At 55.5% G+C, this 25,026-nt stretch overlaps 8 protein-coding genes across 8 annotated transcripts; 4 read left to right on the top strand and 4 right to left on the bottom strand.

Annotated features, from left to right (window-relative positions):
* Positions 1-152: 152 nt before the first annotated feature.
* On the top strand, positions 153-4,793 carry VTJ04DRAFT_2906 (uncharacterized protein; the record flags this gene model as incomplete). Its single annotated transcript, XM_069360747.1, has 2 exons — positions 153-4,072; positions 4,142-4,793. The coding sequence occupies 2 exons, from the start codon at positions 153-155 to the stop codon at positions 4,791-4,793; spliced, it is 4,572 nt and encodes a 1,523-aa protein (XP_069221427.1).
* A 1,263-nt stretch (positions 4,794-6,056) lies between these two features.
* VTJ04DRAFT_2905 (uncharacterized protein) lies at positions 6,057-6,325 on the bottom strand (the record flags this gene model as incomplete). Its single annotated transcript, XM_069360746.1, has 2 exons — positions 6,057-6,119; positions 6,179-6,325. 2 exons carry the CDS (start codon positions 6,323-6,325, stop codon positions 6,057-6,059), a joined length of 210 nt encoding a protein of 69 aa, XP_069221426.1.
* A 1,860-nt stretch (positions 6,326-8,185) lies between these two features.
* VTJ04DRAFT_2904 (uncharacterized protein) lies at positions 8,186-12,099 on the bottom strand (the record flags this gene model as incomplete). Its single annotated transcript, XM_069360745.1, has 4 exons — positions 8,186-9,661; positions 10,732-11,539; positions 11,703-12,019; positions 12,091-12,099. The coding sequence occupies 4 exons, from the start codon at positions 12,097-12,099 to the stop codon at positions 8,186-8,188; spliced, it is 2,610 nt and encodes an 869-aa protein (XP_069221425.1).
* Positions 12,100-13,279: 1,180 nt separating this feature from the next.
* On the top strand, positions 13,280-14,069 carry VTJ04DRAFT_2903 (uncharacterized protein; the record flags this gene model as incomplete). Its single annotated transcript, XM_069360744.1, has 3 exons — positions 13,280-13,308; positions 13,458-13,685; positions 13,802-14,069. The coding sequence occupies 3 exons, from the start codon at positions 13,280-13,282 to the stop codon at positions 14,067-14,069; spliced, it is 525 nt and encodes a 174-aa protein (XP_069221424.1).
* A 1,259-nt stretch (positions 14,070-15,328) lies between these two features.
* On the bottom strand, positions 15,329-17,780 carry VTJ04DRAFT_2902 (uncharacterized protein; the record flags this gene model as incomplete). Its single annotated transcript, XM_069360743.1, has 5 exons — positions 15,329-15,655; positions 15,744-16,369; positions 16,676-16,863; positions 17,042-17,208; positions 17,343-17,780. 5 exons carry the CDS (start codon positions 17,778-17,780, stop codon positions 15,329-15,331), a joined length of 1,746 nt encoding a protein of 581 aa, XP_069221423.1.
* A 2,065-nt stretch (positions 17,781-19,845) lies between these two features.
* VTJ04DRAFT_2901 (uncharacterized protein) lies at positions 19,846-21,034 on the top strand (the record flags this gene model as incomplete). The annotated part of the gene is made up of 3 exons (XM_069360742.1): positions 19,846-20,066; positions 20,395-20,806; positions 20,912-21,034. The coding sequence occupies 3 exons, from the start codon at positions 19,846-19,848 to the stop codon at positions 21,032-21,034; spliced, it is 756 nt and encodes a 251-aa protein (XP_069221422.1).
* Positions 21,035-21,214: 180 nt separating this feature from the next.
* Positions 21,215-21,882, top strand: VTJ04DRAFT_2900 (uncharacterized protein; the record flags this gene model as incomplete). Its single annotated transcript, XM_069360741.1, has 3 exons — positions 21,215-21,341; positions 21,442-21,520; positions 21,714-21,882. 3 exons carry the CDS (start codon positions 21,215-21,217, stop codon positions 21,880-21,882), a joined length of 375 nt encoding a protein of 124 aa, XP_069221421.1.
* A 2,515-nt stretch (positions 21,883-24,397) lies between these two features.
* On the bottom strand, positions 24,398-25,021 carry VTJ04DRAFT_2899 (uncharacterized protein; the record flags this gene model as incomplete). Its single annotated transcript, XM_069360738.1, has 4 exons — positions 24,398-24,538; positions 24,638-24,788; positions 24,838-24,941; positions 24,995-25,021. The coding sequence occupies 4 exons, from the start codon at positions 25,019-25,021 to the stop codon at positions 24,398-24,400; spliced, it is 423 nt and encodes a 140-aa protein (XP_069221420.1).
* Between the last annotated feature and the right edge of the window lie 5 nt (positions 25,022-25,026).

The following is a 25,026-nucleotide window of genomic DNA, read 5'->3' as shown; positions in this document are numbered from 1 at the left end:
GAACAAGCCCCTCCCGACGGTGGTTGTGGCTTGTGTCTTGTGCTCGTCCCGTCTGCGCTGCTTATCCCTCTCTCCCCTCGAACCTCCAACGGCCCCTCCATCCCCTCCACCTTGAGCGGATTGATGATCGACTCGCCTCACCCCCGCGTACCATGAGGGTCAGGGGAGCTCTGCGGGCGACGGCGGCCCTCGTGCTGTCGGCAGCCCTCTGGGCCACGCCTCTCGCCGCCAAAAATGACGAGCCCACCATGCACCTGACAAAGTTCGACAATGCCCCGCGCAACCTCAACTACTTTGACGACTCGGACGTGGTCATGTTCCAGGACATTGAGGAGAACAATGTCTACCGCTCCGAGGACCACGGCGTCAAGTGGGAGCGCGTCGATGATGTTCCCGAGGGCAAAGCATTCATGCTGTACATGCACGAGTTCGACCCGAAGCGCGCGTACATTCTGACCGAGGGCCTTACACACTATCGTACTACCGACCGGGGAAAGACGTGGGAGGAGTTCAAGACCCCGAGCCTGATGAGCATGTTTCGCGGAGATATCCTCCAGTTCCACGCCGGCGACCCGGACCGCATCATCTTCAACGCCATGGCTTGCGAGGGCCTTCTCTGCGAGGAGGTAGCGCTGTACACCACCGACAACTTCAAGAACACGAAAGAACTGCGCCAGAACACGGATGGCTGCTGGTGGGCCAAGGGCTCCGACCTCTTCACCACCGGCGACGAAGACCTTGACAAGAACCGCGTGCTCTGCATCGCCCGCGACAACTTCTCGCCGTTCAAGCAGGACCAGCGCCTCGTCATCTCGGACAACTTCTTCAAGAGCACGTCTGAGAGCAAGGACAGGCAGGAGTTCGAGCCGGACCTTGACACGAACAAGCCCGTCCAGGGCGTTGTCAACCTGGCCATTGTCAAGAAGTTCATCCTCGTCGCCACCACCTCGCTCAACACGGATGAGATGGCGCTCTTCGTGACCCAGGATACCAAGAAGTGGCACCGCGCCATCTTCCCCGCGTCCCACGAGGGCCACGACCACCGCGTCCTGCAGGAGGCCTACACCGTCCTCGAAAGCACAAACTACAGCATCCAGATCGACGTCATGACCTCTCGTCCCTCCAACCCGATGGGCATCATGTTCACCAGCAACTCGAACGGCACCTACTTCACCGAGAACGTCCCCCATACCAACCGCAACCAGGACGGCCACGTCGACTTTGAAAAGGTCACGGGGATCCAGGGGATTTTCCTGGTCAATAAGGTTGATAACTGGGAGGAGGTGGCCACCAAGAGCAACGCCAAGAAGAAGGTCGTTTCTGAGATCACCTTTGACGACGGCCGCACGTTTGAGGCCATCACGGCTGACGGCAAGCGCATCCACCTCCACTCCGTCACGGAGCTGAACAACGTCGGCAAAGTATATTCCAGTCCCGCTCCGGGCCTGCTCATGGCTGTCGGGAACGCCGGTGATTATTTGAAGGACTACTGGGAGGACGGGAACCTCTATGTTTCGGATGATGCTGGCAAGACATGGACCAAGGCTCTCGAGGGGCCTCATAAGTACGAGTTTGGCGACCAGGGCTCGATCCTCGTCGCAGTGCGCGACTCCAAGAAGGCGGACATCGACGAGATCAACTACTCGCTCGACCACGGCCTCACCTGGAAGAAGGCCAAGCTACCCGACGACATCAAGATCCGTCCCTTCGTTCTCACCACGACTCAGCAGTCAGCCAGCCTCAAGTTCCTGCTCACTGGCAAGACAAAGAAGGACTCGTGGGCCGTCATCTCGATCGACTTTGACGGCCTCCACGAGAGGACCTGCAAGGACGACGACATGGAGGAGTGGTTCGCCCGCGTCGACAAGGACGGTAAGCCGACGTGCTTGATGGGCCACACCCAGAGCTTCCCGCGCCGCAAGAAGAAGGCCGAATGCTTCATCAAGCAGGAGTTCAAGCACCCTGTGGCCAAGACGGTCGACTGCGACTGCACCGATAAGGATTACGAGTGCGACTTCAACTTTGCTCGCGATGATGACGGGAAGTGCGTCGCCAAGGGCCCCATCATTCCGCCTGATGGCGCCTGCAAGAATGCCAAGCCGGACGACACCTTCAAGGGCACCTCGGGCTATCGCAAGATCTCTGGAAACACGTGCAAGCCGACCAAGGAGATGGATGCCAAGTATGGTGAGGTTGAGCGCAAGTGCTCCGAGATCATCGGCAGCCCTGGTGGCCCCAGCAAGCCTTCGACTCCAGCCACGGACAAGATCGAGCAGAAGGAGAAGGTGTTCAAGGGTGGTTGGGACGCCTGGGAGAAGCACTACCTCGAGAGGGGCGAGTCGAGCTCTTCCGAGGGCGAGACCATCATTATGCGCGGCCGCAAGGGTAACGAGCTCGGGCCCATCTACATCACTCACGACCATGGCAAGACTTGGGACTCCCCTGACGAGCTCGACGGCGAGAAGATTGTCGCGATTATCCCGCATTACTACTTCAAGGACATGGTGTTCTTCATTACGGCCGGCACCAAGGTCTTTTACAGCGCCGACCGCGGCAAGACGTTCCACAGCTTCAAGGCGCCCCACGAGCCTACCCCCGACGCTTTTCCGCTCGCTTTCCATCCGGACAAGAAGCACTGGTTGATCTGGACGGGTCGCAAGTGCGACGGGGATGAATGCTACCTGGTGGCGTCCTTCTCCAAGGATGGCGGCGACCACTGGCAGACTGCCGCTCGCTACGCCGCGCACTGCGAGTTCACGGGCTCCAAGGCCTACAAGTACCCCGACCGCAAGGAGGAGCAGATTTTGTGCCTCCGGCCCGAGAAGGAGAGCAAGCCGTCCGAGAAGAACCCGTACGTGCTGGTGTCGACCAACGACTGGTTTGACAACGAGGAGGTGCGCGGCCGCAACGTCAAGGACTTTGCCACCATGGCCGAGTTCATCGTCGTCGCGACCGAAAACCCCGAGAAGAAGACGCTCCAGGCCAGCGCGAGTCTCGACGGGACCGTTTTCGCCGAGGCTAAGTTCCCGTACGGCTTCGAGGTGCCGCACCAGCACGCGTACACGGTTCTCGACAGCTCGACGCACGCCGTCAACTTGTTTGTCGCCACGGAGATGACCGAGGGTCGTCGTTTCGGCACCATCCTCAAGAGCAACTCCAACGGCACCTCGTACGTGGTCAGCGCGAGGAACGTCAACTGCAACGATGATTTCTACGTCGACTTTGAGAAGATGCTCGGCCTCGAGGGCGTGGCGCTCATCAACGTCGTGGCCAACCCCAACGACAAGGCGGGCGCACCCAAGAAGCTCCAGACCAAGATCACCCACAACGACGGCGCGCAGTGGGCGTACCTGCCGACGCCGCCCAACGACGAGTTCGGCAAGTTCCCGTGCCAGTCGTCGCGCGGTGACGAGAAGTGCGCGCTGCATGTGCACGGCTACACGGAGCGCCGCGACCACGGCAAGACGTACTCGTCGCGCAGCGCCGTCGGCGTCATGCTCGCCTGGGGCAACGTCGGCGACTCGCTGGGCCCCATCAAGGACGCCGACACCTTCCTGACCACCGACGCCGGCATCACGTGGAGACGCGTGCGCAAGGGCCGCTGGACCTGGGCCATTGGCGACCAGGGCGGCATCATTGTGCTTGCGCAGACCGCGACCGCGGGGACCAAGAAGACAAAGACGATCACTTACTCACTGGATGGCGGGGAGACGTGGAAGGAGCATGAGTTTGCGGAGGAGGAGGTAGAGCTCTGGGATCTGACCACCATGCGTGCTGGCGGGTCGCGCAACTTTTTGCTCTGGGGGAAGAATGGCAAGGGAGAGGCGTTTACGCTGAACTTGGATTTCTCTGGTTTCAGCGATCGCGTTTGCAAGCACGATCCGGAGAATCCGGACAAGTCGGATTATTACCTGTGGTCGCCCAAGCACCCGCTCCAGCCTGACGGGTGTCTGTTTGGCCACGTCTCGCAGTACCTGCGCAAGAAGAAGGATAGGAAGTGTTATAACGATCTCAAGCTGCAGCCGTTGTATGGGAAGGAGGACTGCAGCTGCACGAGGGAGGATTATGAATGGTGGGTTTTCTTTTCCTGTCCTGAATCGTCCTTTGCTCAGCAACGCTGACTGACTTTTTTTGTTTCTAGCGACTACAACTTTGAACTCGACCCTTTCGGACAATGCTCCCTCGTCCCCGGGCTCTCGCCCAAGGACCCGGCGGAGTGGTGCAAGCAGAACCCGGACGCCATCGAGTACTACGAACCGACGGGCTACCGCCGCATCCCGCTCACCACGTGCGTCGGCGGCCGCCAGTTCGACAAGCAGTCCACCCCACACCCGTGCCCGGGCCGCGAAGACGAGTTTGAGCGCCGCCACGGCGTGTCGGGCGCGGCGCTCTTCTTCGCAGTCACCATCCCCTTCACCCTCGCCGGGCTGGCGGGCTGGTACGTCTGGCGCAACTGGAGCGGCAAGTTTGGACAGATCCGCCTCGGCGAGCAGGGCGGCGCCGTGTTTGAGACGGAGCGCCCCTGGGTCAAGTACCCCGTGATTGTGCTCAGCGCGGTGGTGGCGGTGGGCATGGCGCTGCCGGTGGTGGCGGACGCGGTGTGGAGGAGCGTGAAGGGCGCGGCGGAAGGGGTGTTTGGCGGCGGATCGTCGAGGGGCAGGTGGACGAGGCTTGGTGGAAGCGGTAGAAGGTTTACGACGAGGGATAGTTTTGCCAGGGGAAGGGGGGAGTACGCGGTTGTGGATGATGATGAGGGGGAGTTGTTGGGGGAGGAGAGTGATGAGGAGGTTTGAGTGTTTTCTTGCCTAGAAATTTTGTGTCTTTTGGGGTTCCAGGTTTCGAGTTGGGTTTGGGTCAGCTCCTGGTTGCTCTATTCTGTACTGTCTGGGCGGGTTTTGTGTTTGTTCGCTTCTTGCATGGGCTGGTTGGTGGAGGCGGAGCTTGACCTGGACTCGGACTTGGACTTGGGCTTGGACTTGTAGGTAGGGAGGTTTCTTGTGTTTCTTGGAATATAGATGCACGGAACGGATGAGCGTTTGAGGGTTTGGGTGGCTGAAATTGTGTTGTGATTACCTTACTGCGGACTTGTTATTATTTATATGTGTAATATTCATCTTGTTCAACTTTGGTTGTTGTTGTCTGATTTGTTCATGGAGGAGTTGTTCATCTCAAGGCTGCTGCTCAGCACCATGAACTCTAAATAGATACTTAGGCAATCTATACCATAAGGACAAAGAGGGTGATGTGTGTGTATGTGTGTGTGTTAACATGGTGGAATGATGATAGCGGCGGTGACAACAGCGACAAACCAAGTCAGTCTTGCAAAATGGCAGAATGGATGTCCGACGCTGGACTGAACGTCGGAAACGTAGGATTTTCCACCCTGTACATACATCCATACTTGCAGAAATATACATGTGTGTTATATTTCGATATTATCCATGGAACACCGGCTCAATGGTCGACGCAAATACCGTGCCGTGTCTTTTGCGTCTGCGTCTGCATCTGCATCTTCGTCTGCATTCTGTGTCCGTGCTGCATGCGGTGCTTGATTGTGTGTTGGTTTGGTCCGGTGCCGGAGCATGGTCACACTCAACCATTCAACCAGAGCAGTCAGCCAGGTCAGTTGAGAGAGCATTATTGTGTTGTTGGTGGGAAAGGATTCATGAGAAGTGCCGAGCTGCTTGTTCCTCCCCTGCATGTGGATGTGCACGGAGTACATGGTGTGTGTTTGAAATTCAGATGTTATATCACCTTGGCTATAATTCTCTCACGTTAGGTGGGTTTATAAATCTCACAATTATGCTTCTACACATCCATACTATATGTGTGTGCTCCCTGTGTCCGGACCGGACATGTGATGGAACAGGTCTCAAATATCCTAAGCTGGGTCGATGGCGGCTCTTCTAGGTCAGTCAGGTCAACTGATTCTTCCCTGGAAGGAGGATCTGCTTGCTACCAAGCAAGAACTGACAACACACAGACAGCCCATCTGACCCAGCACTACTAATCAATCCATGTATGTCTGTATGTACATAGCTTTGACGGCCTCCCGACTAAGGGTTGTCGTCGTCGTCGTTGTTGTTGTTGTTGTTGTTGCAAGCTCCAACCCGGAAACCCTAAACCCCATGTCAGCCTTGTTGTTCTTTCTTTGTCTTGTTGATGGATGGATGCTGACCGCCGCCTTGACCGCCCGGGTTTCTGTTTGCGTTGACGTTCGGTAAGCTACCAAAGCTGGGTCTGAGCGTTGAGTTGAGGAGGCCGGGGAGGGGGAACGGCCATCCCCTCCGCCCACCACCGTCGCCGAGGATAACGCCCAAGTCATGTCAGGCAGGCGATCTTGATTCACGGGTATTGGATGGACTCATCACCAGGAGAAAAGATCGAACAACAACAGACAAAACGACACAGACTTTTTCGGGTATAGAGAGTACAAAGAAGGTATGATGCATCGTTGGAAGTTCAGGTCATGCGCTGTGCACAAGCGAGGTTGTCCCTTGCATTCCACTAAAAGCCAAGTAGGAAACTCCTCCCACGTGGGCAGCGTTTCGCCAAAGCTTCGTTAAGCATAAAAATAACAAATGTGGCGGCTCTTGATAGTGTTACTACTACACAGCAGTTAGACAAGGTTGTCTTGTCTTTTGTGTCTCTGCTATTGGCATTCTTTGTGTTTTTGTTTCCGGCAGTGAAACTTGAACGACCATGACTTGACCATGACAAACCCACAGACCCCTCGCTGTCTGCTTGCTGTCTGCTTGTCTGTCGGATTCTGTCGGTGCACGCACATGCATATGCTTCAGGTTAAGGTTAACGACGAAACATGGTTGTTCCTAGGTACGTGCATACTTCTACTGATTATCTAAGCCGCAGAAGGATGCGTGGTGCTTTTGATGCTACCCTGCCGGACGTGCTCTGCAGCACAAGGAGGTGTCCATGTGTCCAGGTCACTGACACCACCAGACATGGCGCATACAGAGTCAGATAGGTATTGACCATGGAGGCCGAGGGTGAGGAGGAGGGGGGAGATACCCCTCTAGGTTCTCCCGTCAAAACTCCCAAAACGATCCATCCATCTATCTCTCAATCAGGCTATCATCATCGTCATCATCACCACCAACGCCGTTGTCCCTAAATTCATACTTACCCAAGCCCATCATGTCCATGTTCACATCCAACCCTCCTCCATGCACCCCAGACCAAGAGAGTAGGTACACATGCATGCGCACGAGTCGGAATCCAGCCCGAACCCTGTCTGTCCCCCAGCATCTCCCTGTCTTCAGGTGGTATTATTGTTGTTTTTGTCCATCCATTTTGTCCAACTTGCTTGCCCCCTCCTTCCTTCTCGCCTCTTCTTTCTTCAACCGTTTTGTTTGAACTAGCCAAGTTGAGAGCCAGCCCCAAACAAAATGTCTGGGATTTTGCTCTTTGCATGTACGTGTAAGTCCAGGAATGGCATCGCTGCCGTGACATCGGGCGGGTGCTCGGGTACATAGTTTCCACCAGGAAGTTAAGACTGTTTTTGGTGGGGGGAAGATCCTGTCCCTCGGTTCGGCACATGGCATGGCCTTCTCTGCGGACAGAGCGTTAGGGTGGGGTCATGAGCCTTCGGGAACTTTCATCCATCCTTGGGTTTGGCGATGTAACTTATTGCTGTCGGTGTGGCTCTCACCCGGTCTTCAAGAAGCAAAGCACTCATTCACAAGCGAAATCCAAGACACAAGACACAAGCACAAGCATAGCAAGCACAAATCCAAACAACCCAGGTCCAAAAGTCCTGTCAAACATCCTCTCCATTTTTGTTCCTGTATGTATGTAATGTATGTATGTACTTTACCTGAGTCGCCTCAAGGTGTTGGTAGTTCCTCAACCAGCCAACCAACAATCCAATCTATATACAAGACCCCCTTCAACACATATTCAGACCTTAGGTCGTAGTAGATTGATGATGAGCATGCTCAAAACTTCCCTTCCCAAACGAAAAGCAGATATCTAACCCATCACCAACTTGGAAAAACGAGAGTAAAGAATACCAACGAACGCCTCGCTGAAAATGACAAGTCCAACCGCTGCAAACAAGATCTGGAACTTTTTTCCAAGACAGCCATCATCCAAGAAAATAGAAAAAGAGAGGCTCGCGTGACTGTAATTATGACCGTAAGAGTGAAACAGAGAGAAAGAGCCCAGCTCAACCCCTCCTCACCTTATTCCAAATCCTCCTCATCACCCCCTTCTCATTGCCCGCCTCATCCGCCCAGTGATCCATATCCGCAAGCCGATCCATGCTCGGCCGCGGCAAAGTCCCATACCCGCGGTTCTCCAACGCCAGGGAAGCCAGCCCCGTCGGCCGGCGCGTATGCTGGTACTGCGCCTGCTTTTGCTGCCAGCCGTAAATCTCGTCCTCGTGCGACCGCAGGTCCGGCCGGGTCAGGGTCATGCGGAGCGTCATCTCGCGCCCGGCCGGCGGGGCTTGGACGGCATACAGACCGTCCGGCGTCTTCCTGCCCGTGTCCCTGCTCCCGAGAACGCCGGCCGAGGCGTAGCGCGCGTGGCGCTGGACCGACGGCCTGCTGTTCTCCACGGGCTCGGGGGTCCTGGGCGATTCCGGATCCGCCACCGATTGCCCGTCGCTGTAGAGCGATGCGTCATCGTCGTCGGCCAGGAACGTGCCGACCGTCGAGCCCTCACTTGTGACAGACTTCTTCTTGGACGGCTGGGCAGGCTTCTCGGTTGCGTTGGGCTCGGTAGCCAGCACATCAGCTGATGGGAAGCCAAAGGCGACAGCCTCGTCAAATTTTTGGGGCGATGCCAGATACATGCGGAGCTTCATGCGGGCCTCGGGGTCTTGATAGTGGGCAGCGGCGGGATCGATGGCGGGGACGGACATCTGCTGCGAGTGCTTGGGAGTGATGAGAGATAGGGTCCGGGACTTGCGCCGGCTGTGGCCAGGAACAGCCGAAACGCAGGCCGAGGGCGCGTGGCCTTGTGATGGCGAAGGGGCCGGGGCAGGCGCCTCTTTTGTCCTAGGAGTCGTCGAAGACACCGAGTTGCGACGGCCGAACGGCTTCCGGTTGATAGACATATGCCGGCGGAAGGATGGCCTTTGCTTTGTCTTCGGGTTTGTCTGCTCGCGGAGATTGGCATGATAATCATCCAGAAAGAGACGCAGATCCAAATCTTCCTCCTCATCCAACCACCGGAAGCTCTCAAAGAAGGACTGTGATAGTTGCCCGTCGTCGTTCTGACCCTCACGGGGCCCGTAGTTCACCCGCGCATCCATGCTGTGGCGGGCCCTAGGAGAATGAGGCGGCGAGAGGGAATCGAACTGGTCAGACAGGTCTCTCCTGCTAGACTGTCTGCTCGGACTCAGATGCTCGTCGTCGGCCACGCTGAGGAGAGCGTTCAGCTGGCTCTGGTGAGAAAGCGCTACGCTTTCCTTCTCGGTTCTGTCTGAAGGATCGGCAGACCACACGGTCGAGGTAATAGAGCGGAGCTCCGAGGCCGAGTCCCGGCGCAATCCTCGACCGCCAGGGCGCTCCGGATGAGTCCGGCCTGAACGAGGCTTTCGGCACTTGAGACTCGAGATTTGGTTGTAATGCTGAGAGATGGGGTCGATGAGGCCGGATTCCTGGGCGAAGCGCAGCCGTTCGAGAGTTGAAAAGTACTGCGGGGTAAAACCTTTAGTAATGGCTCATTGTGTGCGATGGCATGGATGAAGTTGGGAAGATGCTGGCCAGAGTGATACGCGAGCTGATCACTCCCTTTTCAGACCACCACCCCCCATTTGGATGGCCTGCCCCCCCTAGGCAAGGGGGGAGAGGGGGAGGTTTGCGAGGGTTTAGCGGGTGGGACCTGCAGGTGCTGAGAGCAAAAACGCGTGTGACGAGGCTGCATCTCCCCTCTCCAAAAGAGCAAGATATTCATCCCAGAACGCGACAACCGCATGTGAGAATGCATGTGCCGCTGGATGGACGCTTGATGCATTTGGATAGGCGCATTGCAACCCATATATTGCTTGATTTGCCTCGTGTTTCCTAGTCGGCACACACACCACTCGGTGAGCCTCAAAGGATGCAAGAGGGCCGATCAAAGCCCGAACCTGGGATCCTAACACCAAGTCCTTGACCCGCTGGTTTGGTTGAGAGCTGGTGGCGCGATTTGCGATGCATCATCCCAAAAGGACCAAGGTCCCAAGTTGATGCGCTTCCGATGTTCTGGGACGCCAACCTACACTACGGCGGTCCTCGGGTTTGGGACTGCAATAGTGCCTTTTGAGATCAAGCCAAGAGGGGTCATCACTCTGATGGTGCAACTGCAAAGTGTTGGGCTCGAGCGCTTGGGTATTTGCCGAGTACACTCGTCTCGTAGCGTAGCTAGATACTACCGCCTCCAACTAACAAAGCGATGGAGAGCAATGCATCATGCATCCATCGTCCGTCACGGTGGTAGCGTAGTAGCCACGCGCAGCCCCTTAGGAGTTGTGATTCCCAATTGGTCATTGGTGGCGACGCGAAGGGCTGCAGAAAGACCTGCCTGGCCAGCAACTCGCTGGGCCAATGGCTGCAGAATTGCGGAATAAGGTCCGAAGGCGCGTGGTGTTGGTGTTTTGCCAAGCCGGTTCCTGAGAACCGTTGGCAGCGTGTCGATTGACATTGAAAAATATGTATTGTTGGTTTTTTGTCGAGGAAAGAGGGACGAGGAAGAGACTGGATGAAACGAGAAAAAAGTACACACCTTTTTGCGGACCGCCATGGGCAAGGCCTCGAACTCCTCAAGAGTCATTTGCGGAACAGCAGGAGCCTCTGGCTGTGGCTGTTGTTCCTGAGGAGCCACGGACCTCGACCGACGCAGCTTTTTGGGTTGGCTCCTGGGAGGGCGTCCCCGGAGCTTCTCATCGGCGGGCCCATATTCCCGGTCCATGGATGTCCTGTAAGGTTCATCTTGAATGTGCCGGTTGTGGTTGCTGCTCTGGTTGTGCCGATGGCGCCGTGCCCAACGGGCAAGGCTCAGCGGGTTGGCATGCTTCTCACTTCCGCTAGCGGCTGAGTCTGGACGTAGGAGCTGGGTAGAAGGAGTTGGGGTGCCAAGTGCGGAAGAGGGAGCAGAGGAGACGCCCCGGACATCGTGCTGAAGGAGAGGGTCGTAGCGGTAGCCCTGGAGAGGGGCGTCGAAGGCCGGTGAGCCGGTCATGATGACCAATGCGTCGCTGCCGGCGCCGTTGCCGTTGTCGTCGTTGTCGTCGTCGTCGGATGGGCACAGGCCAAACTGGCCGTTGGACCTGGAGGCCGAGGAGAGAAGTGGGTTGTTGCGGAGGAGAGGTGATGGTGGTGAGGATATTGAGGGCGGTGCCACTGGAGCGGCGACGACGGTGTCGTCTCGCAGGCTGATGTCAGTAGCGAAGAAACGTCGAGTTGTTGGATCGGGAAGAAACAGGAAGACAAAGATGGGGGAGACGACGGAGTGGCAGAAGTGTTGTTGATGAAGATCCGGCGCTGGCAGCTTGCCGACAAGCTCAAGGGAGCTCCCCCGGACAAGCAGGGCTCTGCCGGGAGCAGGTGAGCCGATGTGAGAGGCACCCCTGCAGGAGGTCTTGCTGGAGGCAGCGGCGGACTGTGGCCGGAGGTGTGGGAGTCAATGGCGGGCGTGGGTCGAGAAAAGACCCCTGGGCTCGCGGATCCGGAAATAATGTTAGCGCCATCCAGCACCTGGACAAGGTGAAGGGCATCTCGATTTGCTGCTCGGGGACAGCAGGGCCGTCGGCAGCAACAGGTGGAGGGTGTGGCTCTGAAGCGCCGACACGCTGGCCACGCATCTCGCTAACCACAGGAACCACAGAGGAACCACAGGCACCCGACGGCACCGAAAGGGCCACTGGCTGGAAGCCGACGGGGGGCTGCGGCGCCACTCTGGCTGGTCTCCCCGGCGGGTTCCTCGTGGTGGCCTCGTGGTCCAGCCAGTTGGGAGCGGGCCCGGCGCAGGCCAAGACACGAGGGTCAGGAACAGGAACCACCAAAACCAGGATCTGGGGGCTCCACGATGGAGATTGATGGGGGGGACCGTTTTGCGGTTTTCCCTTCAAGGGGCAGGGCACACAGCGGCCATGGTGCTTAGTGCGCACGAACTGGCAGAGTCTGGCGACAACTGGCGAGGTTCCAGAAGAAAGTGGTTCGAGCAGAAGCAATGATGATGATTTGGTTGCGGTTAGCCTGCAAAACGGGCGGATCACGGCGGATCTCGGGAACAAAACCAAAAAGAAAAAAAAAAGTAAGTTAAAATAAAAAAAAAATACAACAAAATGTCCGAGCAACAGAACAGTACATGCGATGGCATGAATTGAATCAAAAAAGGAGTGTTGCAGTTGGCACAGTTGGGCACAGTGGAGTGAGTCTTGTTGAAGAGTGCATTGAGTGACTTGAGTGGACAGGAACTGAGAGATAATCAGTGAGTGGCGTCATCGATCGGCACCAATTGACATGAGGAAGCTGCTTTCTCCAGATGGCAGTGATTTTCTCTCCGCTACGCAGATCTCTCGGTCGTTCTCGACTCCAACATATGCCGAGAAAAGACGGGATTCCAATGGATAACACAAAGTGCTGATCTTAGCTCTGCTCCTTCCTGTCCGGTTCTCAAGTCTCAGTGGTTGACAAAACGTGACGGCAAGCGCTGGACGGAACAGCAGGCAGCCGTCACAGGATTTTTCAACCTCTGATCTCTCCTTGAATCCAATGACAACAGTTTCTGTACTTGGAACACAACACCCGTCTTTCCAGCTCAATGAACTAATCAGCCAATCTATGCGCAGGTCTGCATGTTCACTTCTGATGTCTTGACCTGCACATGCACCCCCACACCAACGTCGCCGCCAACCGTCGACCAACGCAGAGCTCCAAACTTCCAGCGTTGCATCATGCCCTCCACACTCTCCACCATGCGGCGGCACAGCCTGCACTCCACGGAATCCCGGGATGGGAAACATCGAGTTTCGAGCGGTGAAGCGATTGCTACCCGAGGCCATGGCTGTTTTTTGCTTTTTGCGAATCATTGGACATTCCAGAAGGCGAAGAGTTGCACCGACTTTTCTCGAGTTGCACTGCTGTCAGTCAAGTCGAAACACAAAAATATGCCGACGCCGCACAGATCTCCCCGGATGCTCCGAGAGGGGCACGAGGGCACGAGGGGGACGAGGGGACGAGGGGCATCGAAGACACGAAAGACACGAGGGCCGTTTGCTCATCCTCGGTCAAGACTGAATTGAGACAAGAGAACGAAGCAAAAGGAAAGGATGGATTCCTTTACCGCTCTTTCGATGTGGTCGGTTCAGCCAGGAACTTGCCTGTCTGTTTTGTTTCAAGATTTGCCCAAGCTGGACGCCACGCATCGCGGCTCGAGGCTACGGAGTACTCCGTTGAGTCTAAACTACTTTCTACACTCCCAGTTAGGTAACTGACTGAGACTCGTAGCCAACAGATGCCGCTCGACGCTTTGACGCCGTTTTCAATATCCCGCCAGATAACGTTATACAGCCACCTGCTACACACTACTCCGTGCTATAGTACCCCGTACTACTTCATATCTGGCCAACTACCGCCTGGCCCTCCGCCAAAGCCGGAACGCGGGACGCATGCCGATGCGGTGGGCGCCAATCTAGAAACTGAGTGGAAATCTGCACACGTCACGGCACAGAAGCTGTTCTGCAACCCTTTTTGCGCTCTCTCTCGGTCTTCCGTGTTTCACAACCCGCCATCATGCCCACTCGTACCAGGATTTGAGAGAACATGGAACTTCCCGTTTCGGCCGCTCGCAGAGCAGAACTGGTCACCGATGAGCGGCTCTTTTTTGCTCTCGACATCACCAACAACAGCGACAAGCTGTCTTGGGTTTCGGGAGGAAGCATGACAGCTATCTGCATTCTTTTTTCTGCTCTCGGACCTCCTCTCCCGGCTGCTACAAATCAACGGGACAAGGCAGTCGGCGGCATGAACACGGTGGTTCTGGTGTTTTGCAAAATCATCGGAACCCGACAGGTGACGCAAAAATCAGCTGGTCTGTCTGTCCTGGGTTTGCAGAGGTGAGATGCCAACGACACAACCAACAACACATGGCGGCGGGGCCGAGACAGCAAACAGCTAGCTGGCTTGTCGTTCAATCAGTCCCCTGCGTGGACCGCACGTTTGAGCCTCGCCGGGCCGACGGGAAAAAGACAGGCGAAGGTGTCTAAAACATGCCAAGATGATCAACATGATTCTACTTTCTACACTAGGTACTACTTACTGACTTGACTACAGTTGGGTAGGTGACAGTAGTTTATCAAAAGGTTGGATCGAGTGATTCAGGTTTGTTGACGTTGGCGCGTTGGTAGGTGATGATGCTACTGTGAATTCTGCAGCACCAAATTCCAAATTCCCACCTGCACCTTGCATCGACTTCTTTTTCTTCTCTTGGCCATGTTCACATTGGGAAGGGTGGCTGAGACGAGGACGCGTGGAAGCCACGCGAAGTGCAACCTCGTGGCTTTTTTCGCTCTCCGGTTTTGGTTATTGCAGGCCCAAGCGATCAGTTCATCTCATCTCCCCCAAGCGACTGTTGCGAGATTGGGCACCTCGACCTGCACATGGGAGAATCCCTGCCTGCGCTTGCATCGCTGACTGTGTCCGTCCGCTTCAACAACAAACACGAGAGAGTTACGGTACGTAGACTTCTTCACTGTGTTGCGTTCAATTCCCAGATTGCTATGGATTGCTATGGATTGCTATGAGGATCTTCACTCCCTTGTGGATGCCAGCCATGCATGCTCCATGACAGAGGTTTGTTGCGCAAAACAATTGCAAAGAAGCTTGTGAGAGAAATTCCATGGAGTCCGCATAGGTAGGATGAGGATGAGATTGCGTCGGAATTTGGTGATTGGACTCGGAAATGAGATGGGATGAGATAATCTCGGGGCCGAGGCTGGGCCGGGTCCGAACCCCTCGGAGGAGAGCCGGGGAAAGTGGGGCCCGATCGGAAGAGTCCCGGCTCCGGACTGAGGTGGATTGGAATCCCCAACTTGCATGTATGACGGTGCTTGACCTACTTACCGGGTATGTTGGTTGGTACGGACGTTATGTGTAGGGAGACCAAGCCTTTTGCCCGAGTTAACTACCTGCTGATTATTATTACCTCTCAAGGAAACTATTCTCCCTCCCAACTCCTCCATGGCCTTCGTCCTTAATCCCGTCCTGTAAACCACCAATCTCCTCCTCGTCAACCCCTAGAAAAGCGAAGCCAGCAAATATGAATGAATTAATGAATTAATGAATAAATGAATGAATGAGAACCCCTCCACTTCAACCCATCATTCCCTCCTCTCCACCGTCTCCCACACCTCCGGCCGGGGCAACGAGTCCACAGGATCATAATACTCATACACCTTGCCCTCCTTAGTTCCGTCGCGGCCCTTGACCGCCGGCGCCCGGAACCGTGACACGCCTGTCTCGCGGTCATACGACTCAAACGAACACGCCAGCCGCTTGCCGCCACCGCCGGGCAGGTCGACGACGAAGCTGGGCATGGCAAACCCGGCGATGGACCCGCGCAGGCGGGATTCCAGGTCGAGGATGGTGTGGAGAGGAGTGCGCAGGTGCTCGACGGATTTGACGAGGTCACATTGGTAGACGTAGTACTGAAGGGGCAAGTTTGGTCAGTCAGTAAGGTCTGCTGTTTGCTGGTATTGGCTAGGGAGAGGGGGAGAAAGAAAGGGAAAAACATACCGGAGAGATGTTGATATCCGCCAACCCTCGAATCAACTGGCCCATGGTCTCGACATCGTCGTTCACCCCGCGCAACAACACCGTCTGATTCCTCACGATCACCCCAGCCTCATACAACCGTTGACTCGCCACCCGCGTGATCCACGATATCTCCCGCGGATGGTTGAAGTGCGTGTGCCAGGCAATCTGCCTCCCCTCCCTCCTCGCGCGCTGCGAGACTTCAATCAGCGCCTCGGCCCAGCCATCTCCTCCCTCCGCTTCACTTCTCCCCGTTTCACCACCACCACCGCCGCCGGGGCCGAGAACTTGATTCCACTGCGCGGGACTCAACACCCGTCCCGGCGCCACCGCGAGACCTTTGCTGGCAAACCGGATGCGCTTCACGTGCGGCGCCTCGGTCAGGATGCGGTGGCCGATGGTGCGCAGCTGGTCCGGAGTCAGGTAATAGCTGTCGCCTCCCGAGACGACGACGTCCTGGACCTGCGGGGTCGAGGCGATGTAGCCGATGGCGGCGTCCCAGCGCTGTCGGCCCGGGCGGAGAGGACGCTTGGTTACCAGCGCCGTGTCGGCGCCCACGGCGTAGGAGCGCGTGCAGAATGTGCAGTAGGTCGGGCAGACGGAGGTTGCTTTCACCGGTGGTGGTTAGTTTTTTTGGGTGTGATTGAGCGGGATGGGATGGGATATGAGAGATAGGGGTGGTGGAGGAGGTAGGTGTTTGGGTTGTTGGTAAAGGGGGGAGGGTATGTGAGGGAGAGGATGGAGGATGGGGAGGGGAGCCGGCCATGTCTAGGTAATATCGGGGACACAAACGGATGCCTCCCCCTTTTCAATCCTCCGAGTCAAACGCCTCCAAACCCACCAGCCCGACCCAACTGACCAACCAACCAACCACGCCCATCATCTTCAGGAAGATGACCAAACCACACACTCACCAAGAAACAACACCTTATCCGGATACCGATGCACCAGCCCTTTGACGGGCGAATCGGCCTCCTCGCCGAGCGAGTCGAGCGTCAGCTTGGGATGGTCCGGCTTCATGACCGACTTGAGCGGAAGAAACTGCCGCGCGATGGGGTCGTGCCGCGGGTCGCGCCAGTCGATGCGGCTGAGTATGTACGGGCTTTTCAAATGTGTCGTGTCGGTTGTTGGTGACGTTTGTCAGTCTGGGAGGTTACACAGAGGTATAGGCCAAAGTCCACCACAGACATACAACATGGGGATGTGTTGGATTGGAGGAGGTATGATGGAAGGGGAATGGCGAGAAGATAAGAAGAAGGAGTAAGAAATGAAATACTCACGTCATCCGCACCGACATGGTCGCCGCCGTAATCCCGGCAAAGACGTCCTCAATGTACTCATCGCGGGTCTGGGTCCGGCCGGATTCCTTGTCGAGAGGCACCTCGTCTGGAACCACCGCTTGTAGAAAGCTGAGGAGTCGGGCCTTGTTGTCGACCATGTTTTTGGTCTGTTGGAGACAGAGGAAAGAAGAAGGTTTTGGTGAGCATAATCATGGTTATCATCATGGTGGGGGTTTATCAACATTGGCCGAGCGGCTGTAAGTGATAATATCGAAGAAAGGAGGGGAAAAAAAGCACTCACGCTCCAGCGGTACGACAAAAACTCCCTAGCCGATACATCCCTCCAAACCGGCACCTGGCGCCAGAATTCGTCGTAATCCTGGGGGAAACCCATGCTGACGACAACTGGGTGTTGGTGGTGGTGGTGATGGTCAATCAAGTTTAAAGTCCGGGGTCCCGGATCTCTAGCAGCGCCGGGAGGCGTTGCCGTTGCCGCCCTTGGATCAAAGATGGGGGTGATGTTCCCGCTGGAGGAAGGGCCGATGTCGCATACTTGGGCAGCAGAAGCAGTAGCAGTAGCAGTAGCAGCAGCAGCCTGGAACTGGGCGTTGGAGCTAGCCGGTCTCCTACTAGTCGGGTTGCGGATGGCTAGGAGGGCCATCGGCCCGCGCCCGGAGACGGGGACGGAGACGGAGACGGCCCGTTTGGCTAGGGTGGAAAGCAACATTGTCGTGGTCATCCAACCGGTATGAGATGCCGTTTGATGGCTTGGTGAGCGACTCGGAGGTGAACCCGAGGACCGACCGGTGAGAGAGTTGAGGAACCGGAAGAAAGGTAAGAAATCTTGGTAGGTGGGTGTTCGGCCAACCTCCTGACCCCGTTTAGAACTCAAACCTTATGGCAAAGAGAACCTAAACCTTGAGATAGATTGCCCCGTTCCTTTTATGTACCCGTACGTCCCAAGCACGTTTGGCTGCGGCACAACCTAATCCGCGCCGCCAACTCAGGGCTCAAGGGGCGGATGGGGACAAAGGATGGGCTGTGTGTACACTCAGGGGAGTGAAAGCAGCAGGAGGAGGAGAAGGCCGCAGTACCACTGTCCTCGTGTGCCCCCGTGTCTGCGTCGACAACTATGCTCTTTGCTTCGTATCGAAGTACGGATGGTGCGTGGGGGGAGAAGGTTCCCTGGTCCGCAATGAGGGAGTGAGAGAGATCGGGATAAGTGTCCGTCACAGCCAGAGCACTCAGGCAGGGCACGAAGAGTCTGCCTGTCCGTCTGTCTGTCGTTCGGGACTGATGGCCAGGGGTAGGAGGGGCGGCGATTCGGATCCGATTTGTCTCTGCGTCACGCAGCTTCTCCCTCGTCTTACCCCCTGAGATGCTGTCCACGGGCTGACGACGACGCTGTTGGCCACACAATCTAACAATCTGCGGTCCCCCTTGTTTCCTCCGCCTTGCTTTGGCGGCCGGCTCGTTCCGGATGCGATTCCGGGTTGTTGGACTGAGATTTGATAGGATAGAATACCTGGTAGATTATTAGCTGGGCGTGGAACGGGATGGAATAGGATAGCATGAGATGGGGTGTCCGTGGTGGTCGTGCAAGCATCTGACCGACTTACACGTTCGCTGCTCTTCTCTCCTCGTCGCTTCGACGTAGTCCCAAAGCTTGCGCACCACTAGTTTGTTGATGCTGGATGTGTTGTCTTCTTGTCAGCAACGGCTGTTTCGTTCTGCTTCACTGACGGCAGGTAGATCGGATTCTCATCACTATGGAGGGAGAAATCCCCCGATGTATAAGTCAGATATGGACCCAAACATCAACGGTGGACATACCCAATTCTTCCTCACCACGCCCACCCTCCTTCTCAACGTCAGGCTAAATCCAAAATCACAGTGCACGTGCAGTCGAGAACCTGCAGCACGGAGTTGTTGATAATCGCCCAAAACAGGGATCTTGAGGAGCAACAGCCCTGAGATGTTCGCAATCCAAGTCTCTGGGATCAGCGGGAACCAGTAACACAAGATTGTCGAATATCGTCACCCGCAGGAGGGCAGAGAGAACTCGCAGGTCGGATTGTCACGAGGTTCCGTACAAGCACCAACGGAGCGACCTCGGTGATATTTACATACAAGCAGCAGAATTCTGATCGACGGTCAGCGGCTCTGGCATGCTCAGAACTTGCATCGAGGAGATGTTGAGGGAACCAATGGGCTGAGGATCATCGAGAGGAGGTGTATAGGACCGGCGTTTGTCCAAGACCAACCACAATGACAACAACACTCGAAAACCGAAACCGAGATAGAACGAACAAAGTCATCCCAGAAACCGCCGAGGTTGCTGTCCCTTATAAGTGGGCTCGGCAGCCATAACGACCGGAAGATGGTAGTCTCAACATAGATCACCGAAGCAGTGACGAAACCCAAAGAGAGACATCAGACATGGCGTAAGTCAAACACCGGCCCCCCTCCTCTTCCCACATGCGAGTAGCCCAAGGAGGGAAGAAAGAACTGCGAGAGGGAGGAGGGGAGAGCGTGAAAAATATGAGAACTGACAAGCAGCATGCTCCCAGAGATGTAGTCCTTCCAGTTCCTCAACCCCTCACAACAACAAGCACGATGAGATCAGCGGCGGCGGTGGCGGCGACACAACCGCCTCCCCACCTCCCATCCCCATCTCACCGGGGCTAGGACCTCCGCTCCCTTCATCCTCGGCAACAACCGTTGTGATATATAATAAACACGAATCAACCGGCAGCACACCGGACCTCGACCTAGCCACCGTCTCACCATCGACAGGGAAGAAAATGGAAACGACAAACCCATCCATTCCCAATCCATCAAGCAACAATTACCCAAACCCAAACACTGCTGCCACCCCTCCTCCGCCCTCCTCTTTCCCTTCCTCCCCCCACCACCGCCGCGCCCGCTGGCTCGTCGTCCTAGGCAGTTTCCTCCTCACGGTGCCCACATACGGCCTCCTCTCCGCCATCGGTGGGCTGGATGGTTGTGGTTGGGGTCGCAGCTTGTGAGTTGTTTTCTCACTACTCCCGTTTGTTTACTTTCCTTTTTCATCTTGTTGTGTTTCCTTTCGTTTCTCTCTCTCTTCACTCCACACCCTTATTAGATAGAGGGGTGTGAGCTTAGTGTGGATGACACCGATTATGGACGGAGAAGGTCAGGCAAACTGAAGAACGCCACCGGCACTCTCCGGCCTTTCCGATCTTCAACATGCATACTCGAGATGCATGTCTCACCAACTCTGATCCAAGATCTGCATCACGAACCACAACATACCCACCCTACCTGACCTACCTCCCTACACGAACAGCCATACCAACAACCATCGCATACAGCATCTCCAGCCAATGGTTTCCCTCCCAACGCGGCGGCGGCCTGGGTCTGGGCCTGGCCACGGGGTTGATCTCCCTGGGCGCGCCCCTGGGCGGCATCTTTTTCTCGCTCGTTCTCCAGGCGCTGTTCTCCCGTTTCGGCGCAGACTGGATGAGCGCGGGGCTGGTCCTGCCGGCCGTCCTTGCCGGGTTCGTGGTGCCGGCTTGCGCGTTGGTGAGGACTAATCCAGCGGGGTTGACGACGACAACGACAACGACCGGGGGGACTGGGCCGGCATCTGATCAACATGCTGATCCGGAACAACTTGCCGGCATAAGGGACGCGGAAGCTTCGGAGCTGGTCCACACCCGCGGTCAGGATATCCTGTTCGTGCTCAAGTTGATCGAGTTTTGGCTCCCTACTTATGCTCTTTTGGTGAGTCACCTGCCTACAATGGATGTGATGTTTATTCCTTTGTCATAGACTTGGGGAGTGATGTCTAGTCGTGTCTTAGACACTTGATTACGTCCATGGATGTAGTGTAAACTAACGGATAGTGTCATTTCTCCGAATCTAGTCTACGAACTCGTGCTTATCATCCAATGGGGTTCCATCCCGCTGTACGCCGTCACCGTGGGCGCCGGCGATGAGCAGTTTACCTGATGTTGTCTGAGTTAACCCCTCTTCCATATACGAGGTAGATCGATCTACTAGAGATCAAACACCGTCTATACTGACACCCCCCCTCCTTTTTTGTTTGTCATCAGCGGCGCCACAGTGGGGAGGACGCTTCACCCCTGGTTGTCAGATCGCTTCCTCAGGGCGTTGAACGCCACCATTTTGATGAACCTTCTTACGCTGATTGTCGTGTTGGGAATCTGGCTTCAGCTTGGTGCCTCATCGACGGTAGCTCTGTATGCGGTGGTGGTGCTCATGGGGGTTGGTAGTGGGAGTTTTGTTTCCTTGGGAGGTGAGTTCTTTCTTTGAAACCAGACCCCTTTCGTCTAGGTCAAGTAGGTACTCTAAAAGTAAGACGAAGTCTTGCTAATAACATGGCCATCATCGGGCAGTCGGTTGTATCAACGTCCTCTGCACCCCTGAGACCATTGGGACGTGGTTCGGGTCAGTCTACGGCGTCGTCTCGTTTGCGTAAGTTTCTCCTCTCCTCCTTTCCTACACTCCCCTCCCGACTCGTGGAGATCAAATTCCCCGATGTCAGATCCATCTTGATCTCATCACATTCACCCATCCTAACCTGCATAATCACACACTGGTTACTAGGACATGAATGGACACACTAACGCTTTACGTTCCTTACCACGGAGCCATAGCTGCTTGTTAGGACCCCCCCCATCTCGGCCTTCGTGCTCGAGCGGCACGGCCCCAACGGGCTGGTCGTATTCCTCGCGGCGGTTCTCCTTTCGGGCATGATCACCGCGGGCTGGCTGAAATGGCGTCTTCGTGACTGCAGATGGGCGAAGAGGACTGCTCAGGTCCGCAGCAATTCTTAGGCTGTAAAGCCTTCTTACTACTTGGGGAGAAGCGGAGGAGGGGAGGGGGGAGAGATCGGTGTGGTGCGGTCTGTGGTTGATGTGGATGATTGGTGCGTTGAATTGCGTTACCATCACAACTACTAGCTACCACCTGACCTAGATATCTACCTAGGTCGGGTATGTGTCTGGTATGGTTGGGAGAAGGGAGAGGGGAGAGATGGAGAGGTTGTCTTTGGATCACGGAGTTTACCTTGAGAGTGTGGTCGGGGCGTCCCCGTCGGCGTGGTTGTCTCTATTCTTGTTCTTCACCTAAGTTGTCGTTATGTCGGCTTCGAATAAAATCGAGAAAAATGCCAACTACCTCCTCGGCATCTTTCTCTTCCGCAACGAGCCGATGAAAGAGGAACAAGGCAAGGTTGACGCGAGAGCTACATTTGTCTCCCCCATACCTACCTATTCTTCCAAGCCCGTTACACAACAGCCCATCCAAAGGCTCCAAGTTACACGATATCTAGATCCAACCAAGCCCCGGGTAATCGGGCCAGCCGACCTTGTTACCGACACTAACCACCAAAATGACGCTAAAAAGAAAGCAAACAAACCGACACCCAACCATCTGGATCCCGTCCCGCGCCTCATGCTGTGTCACCAACCCCGGCACTTAACGTCACATCCCACCGAACAGCTCGGCGACCACATGCCTATTATTGACAGGGCATGCGAAGGAGTGGGAGCAGGAGCTTTTCCTGCTCGGTGACAAGTGACAAGTGACCGACGCAAGGCAAGGCCAACAAATACTCGAAGAAGCGAACCGGGGGAGCGGATACGGCAGGCAGTGACAGTGAGCTTTTCCGCATTTCTGAGTATGCAGGTACCTAGATTGGGTAGTGTTTCTTCAGCTGCTGCAAGAATGACCGAATCTGGAATCTATGGCAGCGTCGGATCAGTCCCTACGTTAGCTATGGGGATTTGGCGTCTTGATCAGGTGGTGTATAATATTAATACAGAGGGGAGTGAGAAGAAAGAGGTCTATAGCTTATTTCCCGACGATTACGACAAAGAGAGTGATCAAGGGAGTCGGGGAGTTGTGGTGAGAAATGGATATCAAGATTCACGTTGACGCTAGTCCCCGGTCTAGGGAGGTGCCCCGGAATAGACTCCGCATCCCGCGCTGCCTCCTCCTCCCTCCCTCCCCCCAGACTGATCGTATTGTCTCCCCAACCTGCGTCGCTTCGGAGCTTGGCTGGCGAGTGAGTGGGTTGACACTTGGGATTGGATCGAGATGATGTCGATCTCGATTTAGATTAGGCTCGGTGAGCTCGATTTAGGAGCGAAGAGGCTCGGCCTGCCGTTGGGGTGACACGAATGAACCGCCTCATGCAATATTATCTCCGAGCAAGTAGCCTTGTGGATTATTTTGACCCGTTCCAAAACCATCTCCAACCCTTCCGTCCACAAGTTTCCATCCATCCCCCTCACCTTGGCCGATCTACCTCTTCCAGCTCACCGCTACAGGGAGAGTCATAGTATCTGACACGAGGGGCGTGATGTCAACGAGGTTGATGTCGGTGAATAGTACTACATGTCTGTCCCTAGATAGGTGGGCATAGGTATGCGTGATCCGGCCGGATAACTTTCCGGAGCATGTCTTGTCGATCCCAAGATCCATCCACCTGACGTACACCGTAGATCTTCCGCTCACTACCTACCTACTTACCTACCTACCTACACTAGATGTACCATAACTTCTTCGGCTCACGCGGGGCGTTCATTCCAAAAGTGCCTGGTGCTCAATGAGTTCAACGATGGCCATCATCTAATCCCACCCCCCTTCTCTTCTGCCATATGCACCGCCGCCGCTACTTTTCCTCAATCCATCAAACCCCAAATTCCGCAACCCGCCGGACATCACTTCCACTGTTCATTCGACCTTGCATTGCATATGCAGATCTCAACAATCAGACCACCTTTCGAAGAAGGGGGTGAGCCGTCCCTGGTCCCCGGTTTCCTCTCGACCAATGAATCCTTGGAGTAGTCCTACCGCAGGAGGGGAAGATCGGCAGACCTTTCGGCAGGTGACTGGATCACTCAGTCAAGATGATGGATGCATGCATGTCTCTAGAAGACCGGTTAGCTGGACCATAGTGTGGAGGTACGTAGTGGATTATGAGAGAAGTTCATCTACAACGTAGTAAGGCAAGATGAAGAGGGATTGTGATTGAGAAGTTCCAAGTCCGCGCTGCTGCAAGGTGCTTCTGGGTTGTACAAGATCTACTTATAGACACGCAGCTTAGGTTACCTTGCTCAGTTCTGCCTGTACAGGAGGACGAGGACGAGGTACTGTCATCAACATAGTACGCACTACTAGTGGTGAGGGGGAAGCTGGTTCAAGTCAAGAGATCAGATAATACGAGCACTGTGGAGTTGAACATTCTCACGGCCTTGATTAACAAACACTCGGCTCGGGACTCATACCATAGAGGTAGGTATTCCTCGCTGTCAACCACCACCTCCCATTTTGCCAGCCCCGATGTCACAAACCATCCGCCAAAGGAGTTGTTGATTCGGTACGGTACGGCCCGTTCGAAGAACCAAATGTTGGACGGAAATCGCCGACCGGCTCGAGCGGGAACGGGGCGGTGGTGGTGAACAGTTGAAGCCCGTGTGTCTCGCGCTGAAATGGAGGGAAATGCATATCTCGACGACGCTTATCGCGGCAGCTCGTCCTGCTGGTGCGCCTGCGAAGATCACCGGTGATGTCTTAACAACTCACGGCGACGAGGGAAGCCGAGATCTGATAAGTCGGTGACCCTCCAGTCAACCCACCCGGCAATATCCGTCTCTTAGAGGTCCCTGAGATGAGAAACGGATTCTGATGCATACCCTCCGCCAAAACATCGAGATGGGGAATGAAAAACGCTGATCTAAACCAGAAACCAGTATTATTTTCATTCGCATGTGGCTAGAACCAACCTCCCCGCCTGCTCCTGACAAAAACCCGTGATATACCGAACCGGGGAAACGCCGTTGCCTCCGAGAAAGAAAAAGAGACGAGCATAGAATGTGATGCGAGCGATCTACACGAAGATGCAATGGAGGTATGTCGTAGTCATGAATAAAACGCAGGAACGCCGCCGCTGATGCCGGCTGTTGCCATGGTCG

Source organism: Mycothermus thermophilus (genome assembly GCF_041956435.1).
Source record: "Mycothermus thermophilus strain CBS 625.91 unplaced genomic scaffold VTJ04scaffold_2, whole genome shotgun sequence".
Classification (NCBI taxonomy): domain Eukaryota; kingdom Fungi; phylum Ascomycota; class Sordariomycetes; order Sordariales; family Chaetomiaceae; genus Mycothermus; species Mycothermus thermophilus.
Note: the sequence above shows the minus strand (reverse complement) of the source record. Positions and strands in the feature narration are given on the sequence as shown.